This window comes from Notolabrus celidotus, chromosome 19 (genome assembly GCF_009762535.1).
Source record: "Notolabrus celidotus isolate fNotCel1 chromosome 19, fNotCel1.pri, whole genome shotgun sequence".
NCBI classification, from domain to species: Eukaryota; Metazoa; Chordata; class Actinopteri; order Labriformes; family Labridae; genus Notolabrus; species Notolabrus celidotus.
Window position 1 is genome coordinate 12943043 of NC_048290.1, and position 27792 is coordinate 12970834.

General features: G+C 40.9%; 1 protein-coding gene across 1 annotated transcript in view; it reads right to left on the reverse strand.

Moving 5' to 3' along the window:
* Nucleotides 1-44: 44 nt before the first annotated feature.
* Nucleotides 45-27792, reverse strand: part of pcsk5a (proprotein convertase subtilisin/kexin type 5a) — a 44336-nt gene continuing 16588 nt past the window's right edge. Inside the window, exons 17-37 of the mRNA XM_034710286.1 lie at nt 27325-27409; nt 26839-26942; nt 26569-26707; nt 26252-26367; nt 25828-25930; nt 22184-22320; nt 20738-20938; nt 19982-20050; nt 19218-19260; nt 18891-19033; nt 16833-17033; nt 14539-14622; nt 14205-14403; nt 13189-13403; nt 12464-12706; nt 9620-9856; nt 9338-9515; nt 8532-8749; nt 3728-3828; nt 3106-3301; nt 45-985 (exon numbers count right to left, since the gene is read on the reverse strand). Of these exons, the coding sequence (XP_034566177.1) occupies nt 492-985; nt 3106-3301; nt 3728-3828; nt 8532-8749; nt 9338-9515; nt 9620-9856; nt 12464-12706; nt 13189-13403; nt 14205-14403; nt 14539-14622; nt 16833-17033; nt 18891-19033; nt 19218-19260; nt 19982-20050; nt 20738-20938; nt 22184-22320; nt 25828-25930; nt 26252-26367; nt 26569-26707; nt 26839-26942; nt 27325-27409 (3506 nt within the window). The 3' untranslated portion in view covers nt 45-491. The remainder of the gene's footprint in view (nt 986-3105; nt 3302-3727; nt 3829-8531; nt 8750-9337; nt 9516-9619; nt 9857-12463; nt 12707-13188; nt 13404-14204; nt 14404-14538; nt 14623-16832; nt 17034-18890; nt 19034-19217; nt 19261-19981; nt 20051-20737; nt 20939-22183; nt 22321-25827; nt 25931-26251; nt 26368-26568; nt 26708-26838; nt 26943-27324; nt 27410-27792) is intronic.

Sequence of the window (27792 nt, forward strand, 5' to 3'; positions counted from 1 at the left end):
GCTTTGCTGCTAAATTTGGAATAAGGAAGCACCCTTCATTTTTTTCAAGACTTTAATTGAACAGAACACTATTGTCAGAAAAACACATGGGGATAAAGGGTAGGAAAAAAACACATTTGATCAGTTTTAGAAAGCAAATCTGTCAACACAAGTAAAAAGATGAACATTATGATCCATGAAACTGTCCAAACTAGTAATACCAATGCAAGTTCCAAGAAGACAATATACTCCAAAACAAGACTATAAATGTAGCTACATTATGTAAAAATGTATTTTAGATTGTTTAACATTTTTTTTTATGCTGCATATTTCATTTTGTGAATGGATAGTTGAAAAATGCTGCTCATTATAAACAGCTCCTAGTGTCTCATTTGATTTCACTCATATTCAGAGGAGGATAAATGGGTCTGTCTCCTGGGGTAAAAAGAGATAAACAGCACAGAGGAGTGAGTGAGAGAGAGAAAGAAGAAGGGAGAAATGCTTCTCTATCTTCACCGGAATGTGTAGCTCTCATCATCATACTCCAGCTCGTCCTCGTTGTCCTCTCCAAGCTGTCCGTACCGGAACTTCCTGTACACAGTGCCATCCTGACCCATGTAAACAATGTCCTCATCATCATCGTCGTCGTCGTCATCGTCCCCTTTTACCCCTGCGCGGCGTTCACTGACATCGACCAGCTGAGCCTCCTTGAAGCCAGAGGAGCTGGCCTTGCGGTTGCTATAAGATGTAGAGGAGGAAGAGCTGTAGCCGTGTCTGCTGCCGCCACTGCTGCCTCTGTATCCTCCACCCGAGCCCAGTTTCTCATAGCCGCGGGGGGTGATGTCCGGGGGCTCGCTTTTGGAGCGGGAGTGTCTGATGAGAAAGACTACAGCCACCAGTCCAAACACCAACAGGATGCAGGCGATGATGAAGATGGCCAGGTTTCCTCTGGCCTCCTCTTCCTCTTCATTTCTGAAAGCCAGGTTGGTGCTGAGGATGCATTCGCCTAGAAATCCCACACGGACACGAGGTCAAAGGTCAAATGCAATTTAGTCATATTTAACTGTTATCAAGCTCTGAAACCACACATGTATTGATTACATATTTAAATGTACGTTTAGGAACTCAATCTTCTCATTGTTGTCTGAATAAAGGTGAGTACTTAAACTTGTTCCCCATGTTACACAAAATACTTCCTTAAATCCTTGGTTACATGATCCCTTAACTTTTCAAAATCATGAACTTGACCCAACAACAACTTTTACAGTTTTTGTTTCAGTTTTTCACTCAAGTGTGTATTAACATGGTCTCCTAAAATTCAGATCAGAGAAGAAAGGATCCGATTAAAAACATAAATATGCTCAACAGAGTCACCTTCAGTTACTACAATGCACTCACACTAATAAGCTTAACAGGCATTGGAAAGTAATTTTCAGCCTTTGTTTTTCTCCCCTGGGTTTTGCCTCTCAGGCTACATAGAGGCCGAAAGGCCTGTATCATATCACAGGCCAGTAGTTAAAATATTACATACACCAATCAGCCGTAACATTATGGCAACTGACAGGTGAACTGAATAACATGTCACTGGACATGTTGGTTGGATATGTCAGGCAGTAAATAGACATTTTGGCATTAGAGTTGATGTGTCGGAGGAAGGGAAAAAAAGGTGAGTGTAGGGTTGTGAGCAATTTTGACAAGGGGCTGGAACACTAGGTCAGAGTATCTCTAAAACTGCAGCTCTTGTGGGGTGTTCCTGATCTACTGCTAAAGTCTTGGTGCCAGATAGGCCAGCACACCTCTGGAGGTTTACACTAGTCTATGGCTGTTTTCGAAACCGCCTACTACACTAGCAGCACGTACTGATTTTGCCAAAGTTCAGTTTGTAGCATCAGTAGGTGAACAAGAGCAAAATCTGCAGTATGCCAAAACTACCTGGATGTTGTACGGATTCGGGACAATTTCTCAGTATGCAGCAGAGCAGTCTCCCTTGCGTACTGTTTCCCACAATGAACAGCGCTAACGTTCTCGTTCTTTTTCTTCCGTACATGATGGTGGACACTTAGTTTTTGGTGCTGGTGAAATGATAAAATTCCATATAAACCACTTCTTAACTTTTTAAATCAGAAGTGGATGCTAAATAAGCAGTTTCACTATCAGCTTAGCCATCGTTTACTTCCGCTTTCTGAAACAGGAATCCAGCGACGCCTGGCCCTACATACAGCATAACAGATCCAAAAGAAGTCATACTACATACTAAATTCAAATGCAGTATGTAGTATGCAGTACATACTTCATACTACATTTGTAGGAAGTATGCAGTACGCCTGTCCTCCCCAGGGCTGAACACACCGTACACACTCCTCACTTTACCAGGCAAATAAGCTGATTCATTTGCACTACTGTCATAAGGTTTTTGCACAGTTTTTAAACCTACTATATTTATTACTTCAGATGACTTATTTCTTTTAACTTAGCTCTTGTTTTTCTTGCAAGCTCCTATCTATCCTTTTTCTACTGCTTTTTTGTGCTTATTTAATGTTTATTTATTGTACCCAGGGTCTGAGAGAGAAACGCAACAATTGTCTGTATGTCTAGTACATACAGCAGTCTTTGACAATAAAGGAGACTTTGACTATAACCTGTGTGTATATTGTGAAATAAGATGATAAGAATGTATTAATACCTATCCTGTATGTGTTCTAGTTGTTTAGAAACTTGCAAGTTTTACAAATACAGTATTGTATCTACTGGATTAGAATTAATACAAAAACTTCTAATAGTCTTGAGATGATAAAGATGAAAATTCTTTGAGTTTTTCACTGTTTGTCAGAGAAAACAAGCAAAACTTTCCTTAATGGGAAATTATTAATGCCATTCCTTTCTGATATCTGATATTTGATACCATGCAATAAATCTACCAAGTATAAAAGTCTATGTATACATAGTGTCAGACTTAAAAGCCCTGTTGTTTTTCAACTTGAAAATTACATATGCAATAATAAAAATTGAAAAGATGATAAAAGTAACCTCAATGTTTATCTCTTTTATCAGGCAATAACCCCTGTCATGAGAGGTCTCAATTTCCCTCTGAATTTCCTCTACATGCTACACCAACCTTCAGCCTACCTCGTGTCTCTGTGCAATTACAACAGTCCTGCGTTCGCGTGGAGGCCCCCTCCTCCCCCTCGTGGCGGCAACACAGTAGACAGCGCCCTCCAGCTTCTAAAATAGCCTGAGGAGGACACAAGGTGCAGTTTGCAGAACTGGGACCCTGGCACTCCAGACAGGAACCGTCACACTCTTCACACTCATGGACTGAACCCTGATGAGGGGCAAGAGAGAGGACAACACACTGAGACGCACAGCTAAAGCATGAAGTCTACATCACAGCTTCAAAGGGAAAGTTTCATTTCTTAAAGGACTGAATATAACTAACGCTCTGCCTTTCAGCTCAACCAATTAATATGCATCTACTGTACCTGCCAGACACTCTCAGTCAGTAGCCTCACAGCATGAGCCAGGAGATTTATTTTGAAATCATGACACAGTAATAATTTTCACTCTGCTGTTTGAAATTTCTCCTGGCGCAGTAATAAGTCAGCCTGAATTGCATTATATGACACCCGCGGCCAAAATATTAGTTAATAATTATTTTGGTGAAGCAAGGACAGGGAAGGCATTTCTTTTTTCATTAATGAAAAGTTAATATTTGTGAACTTAAAACTTAATTAAAAAATTACATGGTTACCTTTATTATAGGATACTGGCCAACGTCGCACATGGACTCGCACATGCCGTCAGAGAGCAGGAATCCAATAAAGCACGAGGTGCAGGACCGGGAGTCTTTTCCTGCAAATACAAATCAAATTACAGGATAAGGGTGCTAAGTCTGAGTCACTGCAGTAGATGGCCTGCTTCTGTGGATGTTCCAGACTGCTACAGATGTGCCAGACTTCAGTGGCAACAGCTACAACTACTACAGTCATGGCCAAAAGTTTTGAGAATGACACAACTATTAATTTTCACAAAGTCTGCTGCTTCAGTTTTTATAATGGCAATTTGCATATACTCCAGAATGTTATGAGGAGTGATCAGCTCAACTGTAATTAATTGCAAAGTCCCTCTTTGCCTTGAAAATGAACTTTATCACCAAAAACACATTTCCACTGCATTTCAGCCCTGCCACAAAAGGACCAGCTAACATCATTTCAATGACACACAGGTGTCACACACATTAACACAGGTGTGGGTGTTGATGAGGACAAGGCTGGCGATCAATCTGTCATGATTGAGTGACTGGACACTTTAAAAGGAAGATGGTACATGACACCATTGTTCCTCATCTGTTAGCCATGGTTACCTGCAAGGAAACACGTGCAGCCATCATTGCATTGCACAAAAAGGGCCTAACAGGGAATTTTATAGCAGCGAGTAAGATTGCACCTCAGTCAACCGTCTATCCAATTATCAAGAACTTCAAGGAGAGAGGTTCAATTGTTGCCAAACAGGCTCCAGGGCGCCCAAGAAAGTCCAGCAAGCGCCAGGAACGTCTCCTGAAGGTGTTACAGCTGCGGGATCGGGCCACCACCAGTGCAGAGCTTGCTCAGGAATGGCAGCAGGCAGGTGTGAGTGCATCTGCACGCACAGTGAGGCGAAGACTTTTGGAGGAAGGCCTGGTGTCAAGGAGGGCAGCAAAGAAGCCACTTCTCTCCAGTAAAAACATCAGGGACAGACCGATATTCTGCAGAAGGTACAGGGACTGGACTGCTGAGGACTGGGGTAAAGTCATTTTCTCTGATGAATCCCCTTTCCGATTGTTTGGGGCATCTGGAGGAAGGCTTGTTGGGAGAAGACGAGGTGAGCGCTACCATCAGTCCTGTCTCTTGCCAACAGTGAAGCATCCTGAGACCATTCATGTGTGGGGTTGCTTTTTGGTCAAGGGAGTGGGCTCTCTCACAATCTTGCCTAAAAACACAGCCATGAATAAAGAATGGTACCAGAACGTCCTCCGAGAGCAACTTCTCCCAACCATCCAAGGGCAGTTTGGTGATGAAGAATGCCTTTTCCAGCATGATGGAGCACCTTGCCATAAAGCAAAAGTCATAACAAAATGGCTCGGGGAACAAAACATTAAGATTTTGGGCCCTTGGCCAGGAAACTCCCCAGATCTCAATCCCATTGAGAACTTGTGGTCAATCCTCAAGAGGCGGGTGGACAATCAAAAACCCACAAATTCTGACAAACTCCAAGCATTGATTATGCAAGAATGGACTGCCATCAGTCAGGATTTGGTCCAGAAGTTGATTGACAGCATGCCAGGGAGAATTGCAGAGGTCTTGAAAAAGAAGGGTCAACACTGCAAATATTGACTTATTGCATGAATTCTGGGTAATTCTCAATAAAAGCTTTTGATACTTATGAAATGCTTCTAATTGTATTTCATTATACCATAGAAACATCTGACAAAAACACCTAAAAACCCTGAAGCAGCAGACTTTGTGAAAATGTAATATTTGTGTCATTCTCAAAACTTTTGGCCATGACTGTACTACTACTATCCATCTCACTCTCTCTTATTCTCCTCTATACCTCGGCTCGTTCCAATCCCAACTCGGTCGAGGCAGATGACTGTCCAACATGAATCTGGTTCTACTCAAGGTTTCTGCCTGTTTAACTGAAGTTTGTCCATGCCGCTATAACTAGCTAAACACTGCAAAGTTTATGGTGGATTAAGATGAGATAAGATCGAGTCCTGTCAGTAAGAGCCTGACTGATATATGTGTTGGTTGTCATTATCCGGCCAGTACAGGCTTATCACAGATATATCGGCATGTTTGTCTTCTGGTATGTGTTAACATAAACTTTTTGTTTTTAGGAACACAAAGAAAAGAATGTTTGTAGGGATTTTAAAAAAGTCCTATGACATAGTTTGCAAGCAGAGTGATGTGAGTGTGTGTGCAACTCCAATAGTTACAATACTTTCAGCATTGTCTGCTGCAATTGTAGCAGAGCAACACTGAACATTTTAATTTACATCCAAACTCAAAAATGTTCTAAATTGACAAACCTTTTGAATATTTCACAATTTTCTAGAATCAATATCAGTCGCCAAAAATCCAATATTGGCTTTGGTAAAAGTGTTGTCTGTGCAGCTAAAGCAGAATATCTACTGTTTTGCACGTGTTTTCACTTTTGATGGAACACTGGCACTTGGATTAATTTAAGTAAATTACATATTGTCTGTTCTGGTGCTGAACACATTCATCTAACCCCGGACTGATAGACCCCAACAAATCAACAATTACGTGTATTTCGATAACATCTATAATTCTACTTTCTTGAAGAAAAATGTTCACCATCTTAAATATTTTGAGACAATATCTATCACTTAATATCTATGTGTTAAGTACAGTAGTAATCCTCAGGTGTCCTAAATTTATACACGTCACCACTCTAAAGGTCTGTCTGCTATTGACTCATTTCACACATGTATGGTCATGTCACTGACACACCTCCAACAGTATCTGGAACTCCCTTCATTCATATGTCCATAAATAGAAGATGCCAGAGGGGAGATGTTGGGTGGCATTGCTACCGTGACTCGTGTCTTGTTTTGAGCACAGCCACTGGGTGAAGCTGAAGTATATTGTGCTGTTTTTCTGGTCTGGAGAGGTGAAGCAGCAGTTGAGTGGATCACATCAAAGACTGACTTGACTGACCAGACTCGTTAGAATACAAGAGCATCAACGTTTTTTCTTTCTTCCTTTTTTCATTGTATTTTTGTATTGCCTGCAGACTATATGCTGCACGGATGTTGTCTCAGTGATGTCACCCATTGGCTTCTGAAGGAAGACAACAGACTTTCTAATGATGGCGATGGAAATGCAGCCACACCTCCGTCATCCAAATTCATGCACAAGTCTTAACCCTCCTGTTATGTTCGTTTCTCTGGAACAGCAATAATGTTCCTGGGTCAATTATACCCGGGCATATTCAATTATCCAAAAGTGTCAGAACCCCAAAAAATCCCTATACACATTTTTTGAAATGTAATTTTTAACTCCATTGCTGACCATTTAAATCAAGATTCGGTCCATTGGCGTTCTTTAATTATCACGGATCATGGTTAAAAGAGGATAATTCACTCGTTTTTCACTAAAATTAATGTTAAAACTTTTTTTTATGTACATTGGAAAGCCCTAAATATAAATACAATAGTTTCACATGACATGAATTTTTGTTTATTTTATTTTACATTTAGATTTTTTTTTTAATGAAGTGATGCTAATAAATTAACACGACACCTCTTCTGTCACATGCTGCCCAGATTTTTATGCTACATTTAGCTGGTTTAGAAGGCATTTATTGCCTTAAATAGACTTTAAAAAGGGTCAATTTGACCCGCAACATAACAAGAGGGTTAAGCGTGATTTACACTTCTGAGTCGAATTGGCGGCGTAGCCTATGCCATAGGTTTGCGTAGCTACCATTGCTACGCAGAGGCCTATGCACGTTGCTGACACGCACCTCCTCCAAAATGTAACTGCGTCTGTGATTGGTCCGCTCGGCGGCATTGTATTTCCCGCATTTACAGCACTTCCGGGATCCCCTCACATCGGCCGTTTATTTAATCTCCTCCTCTCTATTCTTCCTTGTAATCATTGCTGTATGACAAACGGTAACATGTATCAGCTGTAAATTAATATAATACGCTCAGAATTGCAGAAAACGTAGCAGGGCTGGAAACAGGCGACCCAACTATCAGAGACACCCCCTCTACTCAGTCTTCACACTACTCCCATCTGCTCACAGATACAGATCCCCTTACTGTAGGCGAGCCCGGTTTGGCAGAAGCTTTGTCCCGTCGGCCATAGCACTGCTAAATAAAATGCCAATATAATGTATCCAGTGTGTTTACATGTGTCCGTTGTGCATATATGTGTCCTGTGTGTTAATATGTGTCCAGTGTATATATATGTGGCATGATGTGCACCATTGTTGTGAGGCTGGGTGGATGTTTATTATTTATCTGTGTTTTATACATGTATTCTTGTACAGACGGTGAAAACAAATCTTCCTATCTATCTATCTATCTATCTATCTATCTATCTATCTATCTATCTATCTATCTATCTATCTATCTATCTATCTATCTATCTATCTATCTATCTATCTATCTATCTATCTTTCTTTTACACAGGCTGCAAAGCTGTTCTCTGATGATGTAAAATTAAATAAATGACAAAATGACAAACTTACAACTGAAAATTTGAACTGTTTAAATCAATGCCCTTTTCAGGAATCTACAATATGATGCATGTACTTCTACTATATATAAGACTAATGCAGTCGATGCAGAGAACAATCAAAGCAGTTCAGCGTTTTCACATCTGCAGTCCATAGAGAAAACACAGCATCAATATCTCATCACTTACATCACAGTGTGTGTGTGTGTGTGTGTGTGTGTGTGTGTGTGTGTGTGTGTGTGTGTGTGTGTGTGTGTGTTTGTTCATTTCCACAATATTAAATTAGTGCTGAGTGGACGCTTCTACCTGAGCATGCTCTGCAGCTGGCATGGCAGTGCTCGCAGGTCCTGTGTGCGGCATCGTGATAGTATCCCTCAGGGCATGAGGGGAGGCAGCGGCCTTCTTTCCGCAAGTAGATGAGACCCAGAGCGCAGCTCAGGCAGCTGTCCTCCCCGCCCCCGATACACTCACCGCAGCTCGGGTCACACTTCTCACACTTCTCCGAGCCTGTGTTTCCATAGTGACTGGTGAGAAAGTTATGATGGATTACATTCAATTAAAGCAGATGAGAGTTTTGTTTGTCCTCAAAGGAAATTCTTCCCTGCTGCCACTCAGTCACAAACAGCTGTGAACAAGTGAAACTACAATGACTGAGGGAAATCAGTCACAACAAAACACTTCAGAGCATTGCTGAGGACAATGACACAGATTTGTGATAATAAAGTCAAAATTATATTTTCGGTTCTTTTGCTCACACACATATACGAAAGGTTTAAGGTCAAACAATAAACAGCCTTTGTGTGCCTATTGTAAATAATTAACTGCACACGATTTAACAGCACATTAATTTAACTCTCCCAATCACTGCTTACCATAATAAAATCAAGTCTAATTAGCATTTTACAGGCCACATGCATTGCCATTTAAATCTCAGGCTAAATTAGCTTGATCTCCAACTTGCACCCCTGTCCAGCTAACTAAAGAAAGCAACGGTTTAGTGTCCACACTGTCATTAAGGGACTGAGACAATCTTTTATTAATGGCAACACTGTGTGACCGCATTTAATTTGATGGATTAGCGGCACAGCTGGGTGGTGAGCAGGTTACACTACCTGTGTTGGCAGGTCTCCACACACTCTTTGCCCTCTCTGAATAGGTGGCTTTTACAGATGAGGCACTCGTGGCTCTTATCCCCCACGCAGGTCTGACAGGAAGCGTGACAAGGCTCGCATCTCTGGCCCGACTCCTCCTCATAATAGCCGGTGGGGCACGCGTCCATACAGGTGCCATCTGTAGCAACAAACACACATGCTGATCACGCGGCCACACAAACAAACAAGTCACAGATGCTTGGAGACTTTGGAGATATCACAAGGCTTGCAAACTTGACTCACTGAGCAGGAGGTGTCTCTGGTTGCAGCTCAGGCAGTGGGTTTTGCTGGGACCCGAGCACCTGTGGCAGTATTTGTGACATGGATGGCAGCCCCCCTGCTCGTCTGCGTACTGGCGAGAGGAGCACTTGTTGGCTGAGGGAACACAGTGGCCATGACCTTCTAGCCTGTGGTCCTCTGTGCAGCTGGTGCAGGAGCTAGAGTGGGGACTGGAGCAGGTCAGGCAGGAAGCATCACAGTCTGGAATTAGAAAAGTAGAGTAGATCATAAGATTGGGCGTTTCACACATGCAGGATGTGGGGTTGTCATGACTAGTCATTGTACTAGACACAATGGATGCTGCTCAGCTCGGCCCCTGTCATGAGAAACTGCAGGGAGAAACAGCACGCAAGCTAGGCTTCAGTTTTCAGCAGACGGGGCCAGTCCTGCCACGTAATTTAGCCAATTTTGAAATATTCCAACCCAAGCACCCATCTCGGTTTAGGTATACGCTCTACTTGTGATTTTTTTCAGCACTCCACTTTGCCACTACAAGGCCTGCTTGTTTTTGCACTATTTGCGGACACAACAGAGACATGCTCCTCCGCCTGCAGTACACTGATTGGCTGTTCAGGTCTGCAAGCTTCAAAGTGACAAAAAAGCTTATTCAATGCAGCGGAGGGAAAAGCAGAGAAACTTCTGTGCTAAACTAGGGAGCGGGAGAAATTCCCACGTTACCTGGTGGCAGGTTTCTCCCGGCAGTTTCTCATGACAGGGGCCAAGCTGAGCGGCATCCATTGTGGCTAGTAAAATTACTAGTGATATAAAACTCATACAACCTCACTTCAAAAACACTGAAATATCCTATTAAAGCTTTGAATCTACCAAATTTCACTCCACATGACTTATATGATAACATGGAAAACAGCGTTTCTCAATGTCTGTTTCTGTCAATGAGGCTAGCTTGCTTGATACTTTAAAAAAAGTAAAAAAAAAAACAGACCTCCATTTTTCAGCCCATAGCTTTCTGTTATTTTTTATTTTTTTTATTTTCATAAACATGACAGCGGTAATATATGACACACATCTGTTTGTTACAAATAATCCCACCCCCATCCCCACCCACACACAAAACCTTAACCATGAGGGTTCAGCAGGTGCTATCTTCTACAGTAGCTTAGCATATAAAAGGAACAAAAAAATAATACGATCCAATTGACATAGAAATAAAAAAAACAATACAAGACCATTTCTAGTGCTCACACTTGATCTTCATTCTGGCCTGTTAATCCCATCAAGATACACGCCCCACTTCAGAAGAAATTTTTCTGTTCTGTCCTGCATCCTATAAGACATCCTTTCATATGCAGCTACTGTTGCCCAAGCGTGCCGGATACGGCCCTGGTGGTGAGGCTTTCAGCAGTGTGTCTGCCCCCTGGTGGCTGGCTGCAGTATAGGTAAAAAAATCCGTCTCCCCCATTCATTTGAATGGGGGAGCAGTCAAACTTTAAAAAATGAATACACGTCGTACGAATGTTTCTCACATCCGTATGCTGTGGTTATATGTAGTTAGTATTTGACTGTTTTGTGTCCAAGGCCTCTTTTTTCTGAAAAGTTTATTTTTTGTTAGTTATTAGAGTTTAAAAAAATGAGTTTTACTTCTGGGTTTCCTTTGATTCACAGCCGCCGTAGAACGAAACTTCAAAGGGCACACAGCGTCTTGTGACGTTACGCTGTAGGGCGGAGCTTATTACAAAGGCTTCACAGGCTCTGGCTGCACAATGGCGGCGCCCAGGAGCCGGATTTTTTGGCTTCAGAACTGTACAACGGGAAGAGGCGGAGCAATGCTGTCCATTTTTATTTACAGTCTATGCTGTTGCCCAGTTCAGTCAACCAGTTCAGAAAAGGAGGTGACACTATTCGAAAATTACCGACAATCTTATGCCACTCTTGCTCACCATCAAGCTTTGTTATTTAAATGAAACGGGCCTTCCTTAAAATCTGCTTTGCACATTTGTTTTGCTGCACTACTTCAAAAATGTATAAGACATTAAGCATTCCATACATTATAAGTTATAAAGCTTATGTAAGGACCTTTCAATTTGTGCTGTTTCTGGCAACCCCTCTCAACAAAGCCACTCCTCTTAATGATTTGCTGTTTTTTGCACATGTTTGAATAATTCATAATTTTCTCTGTGGACAGACAGTTTACCAGATAGTTTCATCTGTCTGTGTTCCTCATGTGATTGTAAAAACATTTTCCGCAGCCTGAGTTCAGTTCAAATGAGAAAAAATAAACAAAAAAAATCCCCCCTGTCCATTTTGCAATATACCAATGTACTCCTGTATACATGTAGCTCTGTTGGCAGCTACTGTATGTCGCAACAAAAGTGGGCATCGCCTACAACATTTTCCTTGGAGAAACACAGCATCCTTTGTGTTTTTTTGAATACCAAAAACTGGAGCAGTGTGTTTTTCTCTAGGGAACCGTCTTTGGCATTACTGCTCTGTTTTTCAAGGTTTGACAGCTGCCTGTTAACCGTCTGAAAAGCGTTGCTATTTTAGTCAGAGCCAAAGTCAGGAAACACGCTCAGGCAAAGGAGAGGGGTATAATTGAGGAAACGCATCAAGGGCATTCTACAGGACGAAATTGTTGCATAAGGTAGGAGAAAATAAAGTTTGAGAGAATTGGAGCATCTTTAACTTTGTCATACCCAAACAGCATCAATTCTAAAGGTACAATAAAAACAATAAATCAAATAATGTGCACAAAATTAACTGGCTGGGTTTGGAATATTGAATTGTTTTGCTCTCACTTAGCAAAGCTTTGCAACAGGCATATAAAAGTGTTGCTTCTTTCTGTCTTACCGTTACATTCCCCTGTTAAAGCGTCTCTGTAGGTGCTGGAGGGGCAGGTGGGAAGACATGCCCCACTGTACAGAGTGGCCTCTGGGTCCGTGCAGTCATCACAGTCGTTGTTGTTGGGGCCATCACACAAAGCGCAGTCAGGGTGGCAACGCAAACACTGCCCCTGCTCTTTGTCCTCAAAGAACCTCTCCGGGCAGTCGAGCACACACAGGCCCTCGTGAAGAAAATGATACTCCTCACAAGCTGAGGAGGGAACAGCTTTTAGCACTAAAATAATTAAGGACGAGTCCTGAAGATTAAGGCAAAACAACACTTTCGATTGCACAACATTTAACATGAATTGTCGAGGCAGATGGCTGTCTAACATGAGTCTGGTTCTGCTCGAGGTTTCTGCCTGTTAAAATCAGTTTTCCCTTGCCGCTGTAACTAGCTAAATACTGCATGGTGCAATGCTCATGGTGGATTAAGACGAGTTTGGATCGAGTCCTGTCATTAAGAGGGGACTGAACTGTATCCTGTCTTGATGTTAGGTCTTTGTTAATAATTTAACTTACGTGACAGACATTTAATTACTTTGCAGGTATTTCATTGCCTTCTAAAGTACTGGGCAAGTCTTTATTAGTAGTAACTGTAATTCAAACTTTGGGAGATGTTTGTTTTGTATATGCTGATAGCAAACTCAGATGATAACCAATATGTCCAGGTTCATTAGTATCTCTCAGTACCTGTGCACTGTCCAAGGGGGTTGCACTCCTCGCAGGCTGAGGGACAGTGATGACACTCCCTGTCCCGCAGGCTGTGCCCTGAAGGACACTCTTCCACACACTGGTGCTTATGAAGGAGGAGAGGTTCTTCACAGCTGAGGCAGTGGGTGGCGTTTTTCTCACAGGACGCACACCCTGCGGCACAGCTCTGACACACCTGGCCTTCAGGATAACCACTGAGAAACACACACACAGACATGACAGTACATTGGGCTTTTGAGGAATATATACCAAACTTTTGCATCCTTGCCTCAACATTAATCCTTAAATGGCTCTAATTTGAAATCCCATCAGTTGAACAAGGTTATGTAATAAGTCTCTCAATTAAATAATTTGTTTTTAATATGTGTGATATGTATTCAATTTGACTAATTATTTTCCTTTACTTTGAAAAAAGAAATCCAATACACTGTTGTGACTTTGTGCACTGCTTCAGGGGTAAACAAGAGGCCTAGCATTTTGCTCTGCACTCTACTTCTGTCTATAGAGGATACCCTATAATTTATCCGGACAATCATGCCATTCTTCAGTATTGTATGAAAACGGCATCTTGGTAGTTGATAGTGAAAATACCATAAAAAATAATGCCCTCATGGTCAAACAGTTACAACAGTCATCACAGCACTAATGCAGCTTCAAGAACCTCTTCTGCAAGGACAAGATATTTTGTCATTTTCAATGATGCAACAATTTATGGGCATATAAACATTTAGTGGAAAATGTCAAGATCATGGCCAGCAAACACATCTCTCGACTCTTTTTTTTTTGGCTTGTTGAAGGTCATGCCAAAAAAATCAAGCTGGATGATCAAAATATGTGATTGTATCATTTTTTTTGCCAGCAGGGTTACATTTCTACTGTGCTCCCAAAGGGAGAAAAATCAAATTTCAGATGGAGCTGGGGCATGCTTATGTACAAGCATGTAGATAAGCAAAAAAAAGGAAGTAAATCAAAGATTGACAGGATTGAGTCCTGACCTGGCACACTGCTGGACACATTGTCCATCCTGCAGGAATAGCTGAGTCTTCCGTGTGCTTTGACAGCGAGTGCAGCGCTGAGCGTCCACACACTGCAAACAGCCTGCAGGGCACGCCTCACACACACTGCTCAGCCGACTGGCGAAGGAACCCCCCGGACACTTTGATACACATGTTTGCTGTGTGGTCAGAAACCGCCCTGGAGGAGGATGAAGGAGTAAACATCAACACACTGCTAAGGAGCTGGATATGCTGGGGTTTAACTGAGAAAAACATCAAAGTGATGGTGCAGGTCTGACCGCAGATAAACATGCGATCTAAAAGTCTGATTGACCTTTTGGACATTTTGTACATTGGTTCTTCTCCTCTCCAGAGCAGGACTCACAGGATGGGTGGCAGTCTTCACACTCTCCATCATCTGCAGGTTAGACAGTCAATTGTACACAGGAGCAGCACAATGCATTAGAAACACCTAGCCCTATCATAGTACTGATCACTGCTGTCTGACACATGAAACCAAAACATTTGAGTCAGGTAGAGGTCATAATCACCTTAATAATACGAGACAAAAAGGTGGCTGTAAGATACTATATTACACCATTACAGTCAATTCAGCTTAGACTCGCCAAGAGAGAGATGATTAAAACCACTCTCTTGTTTGAATGCTAACAAAACTAAAGCCAGCAGCTAGCTTAGCTTACTAGAAGTACTTAAACCAGCTAGCCTAGATATTTTTACCACCACAATAAAATTGTAGCTTCTAGTACATTTTATGTGTTTAAAAAAAGCTGCTGTATCAATAATTAATTGCTTACAGATATTTTGAAATGATAAATTGTTATGTTACATGCAGTAACATTGACCTCTTCAGGTGCAGTGACTATCCTGAATCTTGCCTTGTTGCTGAGTCATGCTAATTGTTAGTTGTCCTTTGCTGTTAGTCTGTGTGCTGCTAGCCAAGCTAATTGCCTCCTCGTTGTAGCATCATTTTTAGTGGTATGCAGACATACTGTAGAGTGGTATTGGTTCTCTCATCTGACTCCCAGTATGTAAATACAATGTCCGTTATCATTGCTATGCCGATGACACGCAACTTTACATCCCAATAAAACATATTGACCAATCAGAAATCACTCATCTCCACAACTGTCTGTTAGAAATGAAATCTTGGATGTCAGACAACTTCTTAAAACTGAACGACTCCAAATCTGAAGTCATTGTGTTCGGCCCCCTGGCAAAGAGGGATCAAATCCTTCCAAATTTAGGTGAACTGAAAAACAATGTTAAACCCTCAGCCAAAAACCTTGGTGTAATTTTTGACCAAAATTTGTGTTTTGAACCCCAGTGAAAAAAGTTGTCCAGTCTTGTTTTTATCAGCTCAGAAATATATCTAAAGTCAAATCCTTAATGTCAGCTAAAGATCTACAGAAACTCATTCATGCTTTTATATCCTCCCGTCTCGATCACTGTAATTCCTTGCACTCATGTCTTAGTCAGAATTCAATCCACCGTCTCCAATTAGTTCAAAATGCAGCAGCCTGTCTTTTAACAGGAACTAAAAAATGTGCCCACATCACCCCCATTTTAGCTCGTCTACACTGCCTGTTGATTTTAGGATTGATTTTAAGATTCTTTTACTGACTTTTAAAGCACTATTTGGACTTGCCCCTCTATACATCTCTGAGCTTTTAGCAAGACTTGACTACCTCTGGAACGCTACACTCCCAACATGCAGGCCTGCTTGTGTACCCAGAGTCTCTAATAGTATTATGGGAGGTAGAGCCTTCAGTTGTCAGGCCCCTCACCTTTGAAAGCATCTACCAGTCAGGGTCCGGGAGGCAGACACCCTCTCTACTTTTAAAATTAGGCTTAAAACGTTTCTTTTTGATAAACCTTATAGTTGGAGCTGGTTTAGGCTTTGACAAGCTCTTAGTTATGCTGCGGGGGGAACTGGCACACTGGGATCCTAACCACCTTCACTCTCCCTGTCCTGCTGTGGACATTCCAGACCACAACAGCTACTGCTACTACTACCCATCTCTATTTAGTATGTCATATAACTCTCTCTCTCTCTCTCTCTCTCTCTCTCTCTCTCTCTCTCTCTCTCTCTCTCTCTCTCTCTCTCTCTCTCTCTCTCTCTCTCTCTCTCTCTCTCTCTCTCTCTCTCTCTCTCTCTCTCTCTCTCTCTCTCTCTCTCTCTCTCTCTCTAGTACATTAACACCCTTACTTTTGGTTGAAGTTTTGAGGCTTTACTCCAATATTTAAAGTTTGAGAACATTTTCAACCTTTGTGTTAACCTATGTACTTTTCTCTGAGTTATTTTAGTTCCTATAATTAAGATGTCTTGCCTCACACTAATTACCATGTTGTCTTAAGGTCTGTCCAACTAATTCTTAGGGGGAACTGAATGTTCAGCATATACAATCAATTATTTCAAAGCCTGTATCTGGCCAGCGTTCAGTAGTTCTGTCTGTTTTGAGGACTTTAGTTGGTACAGGGTTCAGGGACGGTGGCACACAGACCAATTACCCTGTAAGATTTCTTCTCTGCCCCTGTGAAAGTGCCCAAATCCCTGATTCATTATGGACAGACAGATGGATTAGTGGAATATTTAAGAATTAGCCTCACCGCTCCGAAAGGTCTTACTGGGACAGACCTCGTGGTCAGAGACACACTCTCCGTTTTCCAGAGTCTTCCCCTCCTCACACGACAGACAGTCACTGTCCTCCGGGCCACTACATGTCACACAGTCTGAGTGACACTCCTCACAGTCATTGGTGTCTTCATCACCATAGAAACCATCAGGGCACACTGAAACACAACTCCCCTCTGGAAAGAAGGAAGAACATCAATACTATATGTAACCAACTTAGCAGCTACCTTTTCTTCATTTAAAAGAGAAATCCAACAAATTCACACATTAAAGTCCGTATAAAGGTCTTTCAGGGTACATCAGCATGAGTGAAAAAGGTTAGATAGCACTTTTTATGGCTTCAGAGGAGCCGTAAAAAGTTTAACAAATCAGCAGGGACTAAATGAAAAAATGGAGTAGCCAGTTCCTCATGTCAACTCGAGGCCAACAGCTTGAGGCTAAACTCATTTCTACTGGCTAAACACAGACAAATCTCTTAACCTAAGTGTCTGTCGTCAAATTTCACCGTGGGCAATCTTGGAACCCAGGGGACATTGTTTACATAGATATGCCCCTGGAAATGATGGGCAAGTTTTCTGGTATTTAGGTGTAGCCAGCTGGTAGCTCTACATGGGGTGGCTGTGGCTTAGTGGGTCATCTATCAATCAGAAGGTTGGCAGTTCGATCCCAGCTCCGGCAGTCACATGCCGGAGTGTCCTTGAGCAAGACACTGAACCCCGAATTGCTCCCTCTGTTGTTCAGAGGTGTGTGAACAAATTAGATTAGCTAACATTGATGGTCCCTCCCCAGCCTCTACCATCAGTGAGTGAATGAGTATGAATGGGTGAATGTGACGAGTAGTGTAAAAACGCTTTGAGTGGTCAGAAAGACTAGAAAAGTGCTATATAAGTACAAGTCCATTTTACCAAGTCCATTTACATGACTCCCAGCCAGGAATTCCCTTTAATGGGGTTTACAGTCTGGTTAGCAATTAATACATTTGTTTGATCATTTGCAATACTGGAGCTTAAATAAATCAAACACTTAGAGTGGCCCTTTCATTTTAAAATCAAGAATTCAATATCTACCTTACAAAAGACAGAATTTATTTTCCTATCGGGTTGCCTTGCTTTAGATTCTGGTCACTCTGTAAGGCTTATTTTTATACATAAAACAAATGCTCATCTCATAAAACACAATTGCGTTGTCATAAAAGTAATACTCCAATATAAAATAATATGCACAGTAATCAAAATGGACTTCACTAGCTGCAACATTTTAATGCTGCTCATTAAAGAAACATCAGTTCTAATAAAATAATGACTTGGTATGCATGATTGGTTATTCAATATACACCAAGCCTTTGTCTGTTTTGGATAACTTTTGATTCCTGATAATTACTCTGTGTGTTTATGCCATATTGTTAAAACTGAGTCAAGTGCTTTATTTTGATACAAATTGAATATGTCTGCAGGGTGTGGTTTCCATGTAAATCATTTACTGATTTAATAAATGTTTATTATGTGCCTTGTATTATTTTCTTGTGTAAAATATAAGGATAAATAAATAAATTGATGTAATTTTTATTTTATGAAATTATTTCTTTAACATTAAACTACTCAAAAGTATATGTATTTTTGCACTTTTACACCTTTATTATACAGGAGAGGACCATGTTAGAGCTGGAGACAGGGAGAGAGAGGGGAAATGGACCGCAGGCTTGAATCGAACCCAAGCCGCCTCTTAAATGGGCGCACTCTTTAACCACTAGGCTAAATCCACACACCCCCCCCAAAGTATATCTATTCAAAGTAAGCTCTACCTAAACCATCAACAGTAAAATGCCCAATTGGAACATGAATTTAACAAATTGCATCAGTTTTGACCTTAAATCATTTTGTAATTTTTACATTGCACACAATTGTGACATTCTTTGTGACCACTTATTGGTTGTGGAGTACTTTTATATATTACTCAAATCCATAAACTAAACACCTCTCCCACTTCTGTAAATGAAATGTGCCTTATTTCTTGACCAGATGGGGCGTTTTCACCTGATAAGAAGAGGTCTGTCTCACACCAGTAGCACTCGTGTACATCGCAGCTCACACAGTTTTCATCACATGGAACGCAGATCATCTCCTCTTCCACGCTGTACGTCTTGGCCGGGCAGTTTTTGTAGCAGCCATCCTGAAAGCTGATAAAAAAAAAAGGCAGCAGTCTATACCTGAGCATTATTTTTTCTTTTTTTCTCCTCTTGCACACAAATCCACTCTCACAGCAAAAAAAGAAAAAGAGTCCTTTTTCTTCCTGGCATAGCACTGAACTGAAAGGAAACGAGGTGAGATCACACATGGCGGCAGCGCGGCACACAGCCTTACTTGTAAAAGCCCTCAGTGCAGGACAAGCAATGCCTGGGGTTATCTGTTGGAAGCAGACAAAAAGCTCAGCTCTCCTTTTTAAACAGAAACTAGCAGACTGTTCAACATGGTCGGAAACACTCTGGGGCCCAATCCCAACCTCCACTCTGAAGTCTAAGCTCTGAACCCTCATGGACTTTAATGGCACCAGGAGTGCAGTATGTCAGGAATGCACTGGGTAAGTGTATGAGTCTATTGGGGCTTGAGATTGAATAAAAATGAGGGAATGGACGTACTATCATGACATCATAAGTACCTGATAACAAGATGCGGCATTGAAAAATTAGAACAAAGCTCACCTCAAGCACCTATTTGGGTGTGTTACATTACAGCATGTGGACGTTTAACAAACACAAGGGATAAACTGTATGTTGCAACACTTTTTTTGCATTTCTTTGTCACTATGATCTCTTTTTTGTTAACCTGCTAATATTTTTCTCAAGACTTGATTGGTTATGACTCCAACATGAGAAAATATGTTTGGATCTAGTGGGGGGGGATGGGCTTTAGATTGCCTTTTTTTATTGTTATAAACTGCAGATATGTCCAAAAGGAAAGTCAGCAGAAATGTGGATTGACAGAAAGTGTGTAATTTTGCATTACAAAGTCCACATTAGAGCTCCAACATGCTACACAATCTGACAAGTTTCTTCAGTCCATGAGTGTGGAGATTGGGACTGGGCATTTGACGCGGGCAATGTCCATTTGGCTGCTAGGCTACTCACACAAAACACACTTCCGGCAGCCCTCCTCACAGGCCATGCAATCGTCGTAATCTGGATCCTCTACCTCGCCTGAAAAAAGGCAAAGAAACAAAGGAGAAAAGAAGAAAAACAGGGTAAGACATTACTTTTAAGGTCAGTGTTATGGGGTACTGTTTGTAAAGTTGTGCACACTGAAAATAACAGCAACAATTCTCCATAAAGTCATAAAAACGTAGTGTGAATTTTTAAAAGTCACTTTTTTAATCACATTTAGAGCAATATTTGTGATCTTCTTCACATCTAATTTGTTGTGAAAAACATATTTACGTTACAATCCCTGTTAAATCCAAATGATAAATATAAATATTAAATACTAAATATAAATGTTACATATGAATCTAAATGTTAAATGTTAAATATAAATGGTAATGTTAAATCTAAATGGTAAATATGAAAGTTAAATGTTGATTGTTAAATCTAAATGTCGAATCTAAATTTCCAATGTTAAATCTAAATGTTAAATGTTGCTCTCTGATCCTAAATATTTCGCTATATGCAAACGTACACTACCACCCAGCAGTGTACCCAGGAAATACTAAAATAAAAGCTTCATAAAGCAATACAGACTTAGCAACAGCAACTTAGCTTGTCTGTACCATTGACTGGGTCAGTAGTCTCGGAGCGCTCTGAGAACTTTACACATTTCGCCCCATACATTGTCTCTGCACTGAAGCTTTAAGAAAACAAGCTCATAAATAACGCTGTGACCTTGTTTACCTTCTCCACACTCCAGCTTGGCACACGCTCCATCAGAGACATAGTAGGAGGAGTTACACTTGAGGCAGCGGGTGGGGCTGGTGCAGAGGCGGCAGTGGTCCGAACAGGGCTCACAGCCTCTTTCTTTGGTGTGGTAGAAGGCCTCAGGACAGGCGTCCACACACTGACCTTTATACAAGTAACGCTCAAGTCCAAACTTATCTGGAGGGGGAAAGAATCAAATCATGGCGTGAGGATGTGTGATACTGAACTTCAGCTGAACCTTTGCTTAAACAGCTTCCTAGCAGTAGATACGTTTTGTTTTTTCTACATCTGTTTAAACTGGATTTTGCTGTTGAGTCATCTAAACACTTAGATAATTTATATTCCAAGTCCAAAGAATCTATTTTATAAGGGGTACATAGTTTCACAGGTTAAAAGTTAACCTTTGCATTTGGCTAGATCAATATTAAACTATCTACTTGGCAAAATTAACTTCAAGCACAGGAACATGACTGCAGAAAAATTACAGCAATTCCCCTTGTCACACTCTCAAAGCTCCTGTTTACAGAAAATGTACTGCATTTGACTTGGAGGTCACATTCTACTCTCTCTTTATTACAACAGATAGAGATGTCCATTGGAGGAAATCAGAAAATCAATCCTAAATTTTAAATACGACATGACAATATGATGTTTTTATAAGGGTCTATTAAATTGTGGTTACCTTTTAACCTTATTAAGGGGTAACATTAACTTCCAGCTATCATGAACATGAAAATATGCTCTGAAATTCAATATTTTCGAGCTTTGGAGCTGCAGCCAAAAGGCAACCTCTGGTCTTGTGAAATGAGGCCAATGCAAAAGTGTCAAACATTGCAGTTCCTTGAGTAACCACTTGAGGCAGGCTCCAAAAGGTCCAGAAGCCACATACACACCCATCCTGATATTCTTTACAGCAGACAAAGGTCATAAGAAATCTGAAAAAAATGTTGTTTGCCCTTCATCTTGTAGTAAGTGGTGATTTTACCTTGATTTATTTCACTAGAGAAGTAAAATACATACACATTTAAATTAGTCAGTATATTCCGATTTCTTATTTTAGGAAAACTTACGAATTCACTTTAAAGTTTAGTGATTTAAATAATAAAGTAGAAGGGAGTGTGTTTGTATTTCAATGTTGATACTGTAGGTGGATCAGCTTTTTATACTGAAGTTCATCAGCAATTTTAAACCAGTTCAGTTGTGTGAGTTAACTATAAGGGTAAAAGCTTATTCATCCTGTTATCTAATGTAACAGCAGTAAAATCTCTAGATATGGGTATATACAGAAATATACAGTTCAGCATTTCATTTAAATTTTCAATGTTAATTTTAAGTTAAAAGCTCATGATTGATATTCCTCACGCACACAGAATATGTAAAGGGTAACAGACACACAGCTTAATTCACTCGTTTAGTCCTCACCGGTGTCACAGCTGGTACAGTTGCCCGGCCCTGCCTCCACACAGGTGGCACAGGTGTGGTCACACAGGTGACACTGGCCCCCTGACAGGTATTTGCCCTTCGCACAATCCAACAGGCAGTGGCCGTCATCTAAAGCCCTGCAGCCGGCAACAACATCACAAACACTTTTTTTCAGCTGCAGCGCTGCAAAATCAACAGATATGAATATTTCTATGCAAATGAACTGAACTAATTTACATCCCAGCATGGAACATATGGCAGAGTTAAACAGATGAAGCTAAGCGTGTTGACACAGGGAGAAGGAGGAGGAGGGCAGGGGTTGAATGGTTAAACTGGGAGGCAATCTGAGATTTTTTTTTAATTGCACACACTGCCAGTATACACATATATTACATGTGTGCATACATATTTCTTATGGGCAGTCTGAAACTTCATACTGTAAGCTTCAACTCTTCCTTTCATTTTATATGTGGTTCTGTTTTTTCTGATATTTGTGTACAAAGTAATGTAATACAAAAGGTCTAATTTGCACATTTATCACATTTAATTCAACAGAATAATGATGTGCTAGTTAATATAAATTAATCTATTGGTAGAACAATAGACAATAATTGATATTTTGATGCAATCTGTCAGTGCTAAGCACTGATTTGTGTCATCTTGAAGGTTTCTCTTTTTTGTTTTAGTCTTGGTGTCTCAATTGTTGTTGTTAATGGCATTTATTACCAAGCAATGTTAAATACTTGAATAACTTTCATCAATCTCTCGTATTCTCTTCTATCCCTCTTTCCAACCCCAACTCAGTCGAAGCACATGGCTGTCTAAAATGAGTCTGGTTCTGTTCAAGGTTTCTGCCTGTTAAAAGGAAGTTTTTCCTTGCCACTGTAACTAGCTTAATACTGTAAGGCGCAATGCTCATGGTGGATTAAGATGAGATTTGATTGAGTCCTGTCAGTAAGAGGGGACTGGATCGTATCCTGTCTTGATGTTGGGTCTTTGTTTAACAATTTAACATACAGTATGTTCTAGACCTGCTGTTTGTAAAAGCAGCTTGAGATAACGTGTGTGGTGATTTGGAGTTGTACAAATAAAGATTGATTGATTGTTTGATCCCGATTGGTCAAGACCCTGTAACAACAGTGATTACTTTCTAAAACAAAAGTGACTTTAAGGACAACCTCCTACACATTTCACCTCTGCCTGTTGACACTGTGACAAGAACATTAGTTTGCATTAGCACTCTAAATTGGTAAACATGGTGGACCTGCATTGTGGTCTTGCTCACCCTGTTGGGATCCTAATTCACAGAACCATCATTATAACTATACATTATTCCCATGTTTGTTTCCTTGTTACTCTTAATTACAAGTAAGATAAAATATTAACGTTAAAAACAAAAATGATGGAGTCCATGTATAGGAAAACAAGCTGAAATGCTTATTGGAACTTACCTGATGTTCAAATTTCTTGTCTTGATTAAAAGTGTACACTTGTAACACTTTCATGGATGAATTATGAAATAAATAAATAACATTTAAAATTTTACTTCTGACTTCTCAGAACATGCAAGTGAATTTTTTGGTATGCATACTTCTGAGCAAGTTACAGAGGTGTCAACTAGAGTGGACATCATGCAACGCATTAATTAAAGGTGCATTGTGTAGAAGTTAGCAGCATTTTGGTGGAAATGGGATCTATTATTTATAACTATGTTAAAATGTGTGTATATTCACCAATATAAAACTATAGCTCTCTTTTTATTAAAGTAGAATAAGCATGTATATTTATACATGGAGTGGTTAATAAGGCCGTGGTTTATAGAAAACTATCACTACATTAGTTGAGTATTTCCTGACATGAACTCAAGGGAATCAGTTGTTTCAGATGAGCACAAACCATCGGTAGCTGTGATGCACTACTCATGGATACAATCATTTTTGTTACAACACATGAGACCCAAAAATTGCTGTTAATATGTTGGCAAATGTGTGGTGAATCTTGTGACTGAAGCGGAGCACGATCCTGCCGTTTAGTAAACACAACAATAGCTGGATCACGGACACCAGTCTTAATGACATTCTTTGTTTTCCTTTATTCAAGTTCACTGTTTTTGCTTCTCACACCGTGTTACACTAATGACATGTTTCATGTGTTCCCTTCAGAATAAGAAAAAAACGTTTATTTCTGAAGCCGTCTGGACTGAGGCCATTCCATCTGAAGTCTGACACATGACGGAAGTTCCCGAGACATGATGCTTTTTCATCTGAGGTCTGATACCTCAGTCTGAGACCTGAGGATGTCCTAATAGTTTAATAACTTCTTTTAGTCTTCTGTCTGGGGAGAACACGATGTCGCATAACTTATTGCCATTTTCTGTCCTCCACAGCCACCGTCGCTTAGGTGACACGAAGGGTTAGGAACGGAGGGGTTCATTCTAGAATCGGACCACTAGATGTCGCTTATATTCCCATTTCTACACATTGTATCTTTAATGCAATACATATATGTTTTATAAAAAAACTTTTTCTATTTTCAAAAGCAGAACAGTCTCAATATTCATATTACTTGTAACCAGGGTCTGAAATTAGCACCCGCCACCTGCCAAATGCGGGTTTGTGGCGAGCGAGGGCAGGTAAAACCGTCAGGCCGTGCGCCACTTTGGCAGACAGGGAAATTGTAGGTATGAGGTACGACAGGGGGGTGCGGAACGGCTTAATAAAAACAATTCACCTATTTGTGCATTGCTAACTAGATCAACTATGTCAATGTGTGATGTAAGTGAAGTGGCAGGTAAACATAGTAGCAAAATATTTTCATCCATAAAGGGGGCCCCGCAGAAAACGTCTGGGAACCACTGGACTATTGCTTCTCAGCCTGTAAGGAGTTAACATTCCCGATGGACAGACGAGAAAGTTCTTTTGTTCGTGGGACATAAAATATGAAGTTGGAGGCTTTAAAAGACCATGAATCATCCAAGACACACAAGCAACTAAATTATGTCTAAATATTTTTTTCTTTCAATTGGCACATATATTTTAAAAGTGGCAGGTAGAAAATCTGAGTGGCAGACAAAAAAAATTACTTAGTGGAAAAAGTTCATTTCAGACCCTGCTTGTAACTGACCATAATGTCCAATTCAGTGGACAGGAGAATTTTCTCCAAACCCAAGATAATACTTTATTTTAACAATGAAATCAATCCTTAGTTGTCACAAAGAAATCCACCGGAAATTCTTTCTAAGATAAAAGGAACAGCATGATGTATACCAGAGCTGCATGGCATTATTCACCTTCTGTAGACCATCTTGATTTCGAAAATTTCTGGTACACCTATAATGTCTGACCAGAGGATGGCAGTGTATGGGGTGACTTACAGCCACTGAAGTTGTTGATGTGATACCATTCCATCAAAACTCATACATATAGTAGAGAATATCTTTTAGATAGCAGTCAACTGTACTGACCACTGTGCTTGAAAGGGTTAAAAAAAAAAGCTTGGTTTATGACATTTTGTCCTGGGTTAAAACTGCAACTCCTCTTCATGTGTAACTTGTGAGGCCACTTTTTTACTCTAAGATGTTTCTTCTAGATGATGTATTTACTTCCCCTTCGACCTTGTATCTAAAAAGGTCAGGACCATCTCACCGTGAAAAAACACAGCTGATGCAGTCGTCTCTCTGCGGCCCTGTGCACTTCAGACACGTTGCATCACATGCATGGCACTCTCCGTTAGCGTCTTGGTACTCCCCTGTTAAACACGCAGCAAGAACACGATGCTGAGTGAGAAACAAAAAATCATCCGGGGCGGAGAGGTGGGCTTAATGTCGACTGCCAAAGATGACTCAGGAGGAAGATAATAATACATATCACACACTAAATATATACATGAAACAACCCTTATGCTCTTATTAAACACTAGCAGATGATGTGTATGTATCATCTTGACTTGTTCTCAGAAAATACTTGAGAAAAGTAGTTAAAGCAGTTCAAACTATGTGATCAAAATGAATTATACGTATCTGGCATCAGTGAGCCAACATGTAATTGAGAAAAAGGATGGTTGACTGACCGTGTGTGCACTCAGTGTTAACAACACACACTCCCTCCTGCAGGCTGTGACCGCTGGAACAGCTGCTGCAGTTCTCCTGGCTCAGCCCCACACAGGTGAGACAGCTGGCGTCACACCTGAAGAGGAGGGCATGCAGACTGAGCGCACAAACACACACATACTGACCACAAATAACTCACACGTACAGAGAAAAACAAGTACACATGCATGCAAACCAGAATAAACACACTCACGTACTGAAGGCAAACACCAGAGTGTGGCCTGCCAACAGCAGATAAACAAACCACCCACACCTGAGCACACACCAGTGAGCTCACCTCCTACATGTCCTGTGCCCGTAAGCTACCTCTGGGCTCGGCTCGGTGGCGTAGAAGCCAGCGCTGCAGGAGGACACACACCTCCACTCCTCCATCAGGTAGCCCTCTGCACAGCGGTCGCATGCTTTGACACCTGCACCTGAAATCAACATATCTTTATAAAAGGACCAAGAACACAAAAAAGAACTGCAAAAGCAAAGGACTACATCATGTATTCCACTGACATTTGAAGTTTTTATCAAGTTCACGACCTTTACTCTTTGCTCTTACCTGCACAGGTGGCGCACGCCTTGTGACAGGGCTTGCACGTGCCTTCCAGCTTGTCATGGTAGAATCCAGCCGTGCAACTCTGCTGGCACCGATTCCCCTGCAGACTGGAGAGAGGGCGGAGAGAGCATGTGGCACCATGACACACACACACACACACACACACACATACAATCACACACACAGAATCATGTGACACCGTCAAATGAGTCACAGCAAGAAAGCGCTGTTTTCCAACCCACAACACACCACCACAAGTACTTGTTGAACTGAGTCAGTGAACTCCGGAAACTTCTAACTGAACAATATGGTAAATGCTTCTATTTAAACTGCCTGTAGAAAGGGAAAGACACAGAGTCTTTTAAACGTGGAGGTAAGGTTCTAATTATTACGGAGGCAGGAGCACAGAGAGAATCAGTATTCAGAGTGAGAACAGGAGCAGTGATTACCGAACAGTTAATTCAAGCATCATCTGAGAGTTTGTTTCACCTTGTGTCTGGTTTGCATTCGGTGCAGATGCTGTACGAGGTGCACTTCAAGCAGTTTTCACTGCACTTTTTGCACATATTTGCATCTGTGGGGAAATCAAACAATAAAAACTGAATACACATCAGAGCAATTCATCAATCTTGCTCATGCAGCCCTAAACTGCAGTTACACCAACTGACTATTCATTAGTGGGCTCATGTGCAGCTGTTTCCTAACCGTGAGCCACATATCCTCAAAGGCTCAGTCAAGACAAAGAAAGTGACAAAAACAATCCATACATGCAAATTTAAGTAGGTCTGAGTCTCTACAGACTACTGCGATAAAATACATGTTAATAACATTGAGAAATTTTGGATAGTTTTCAAACAGCCAATCACACTGCACCTATCTCCAAATTTAAAGATTTTTTTTCAGCTTTGAGCTGTAAGGAAAGTGAAAGTTTCTGGAGAAGAGATGGACGTGCCAGGC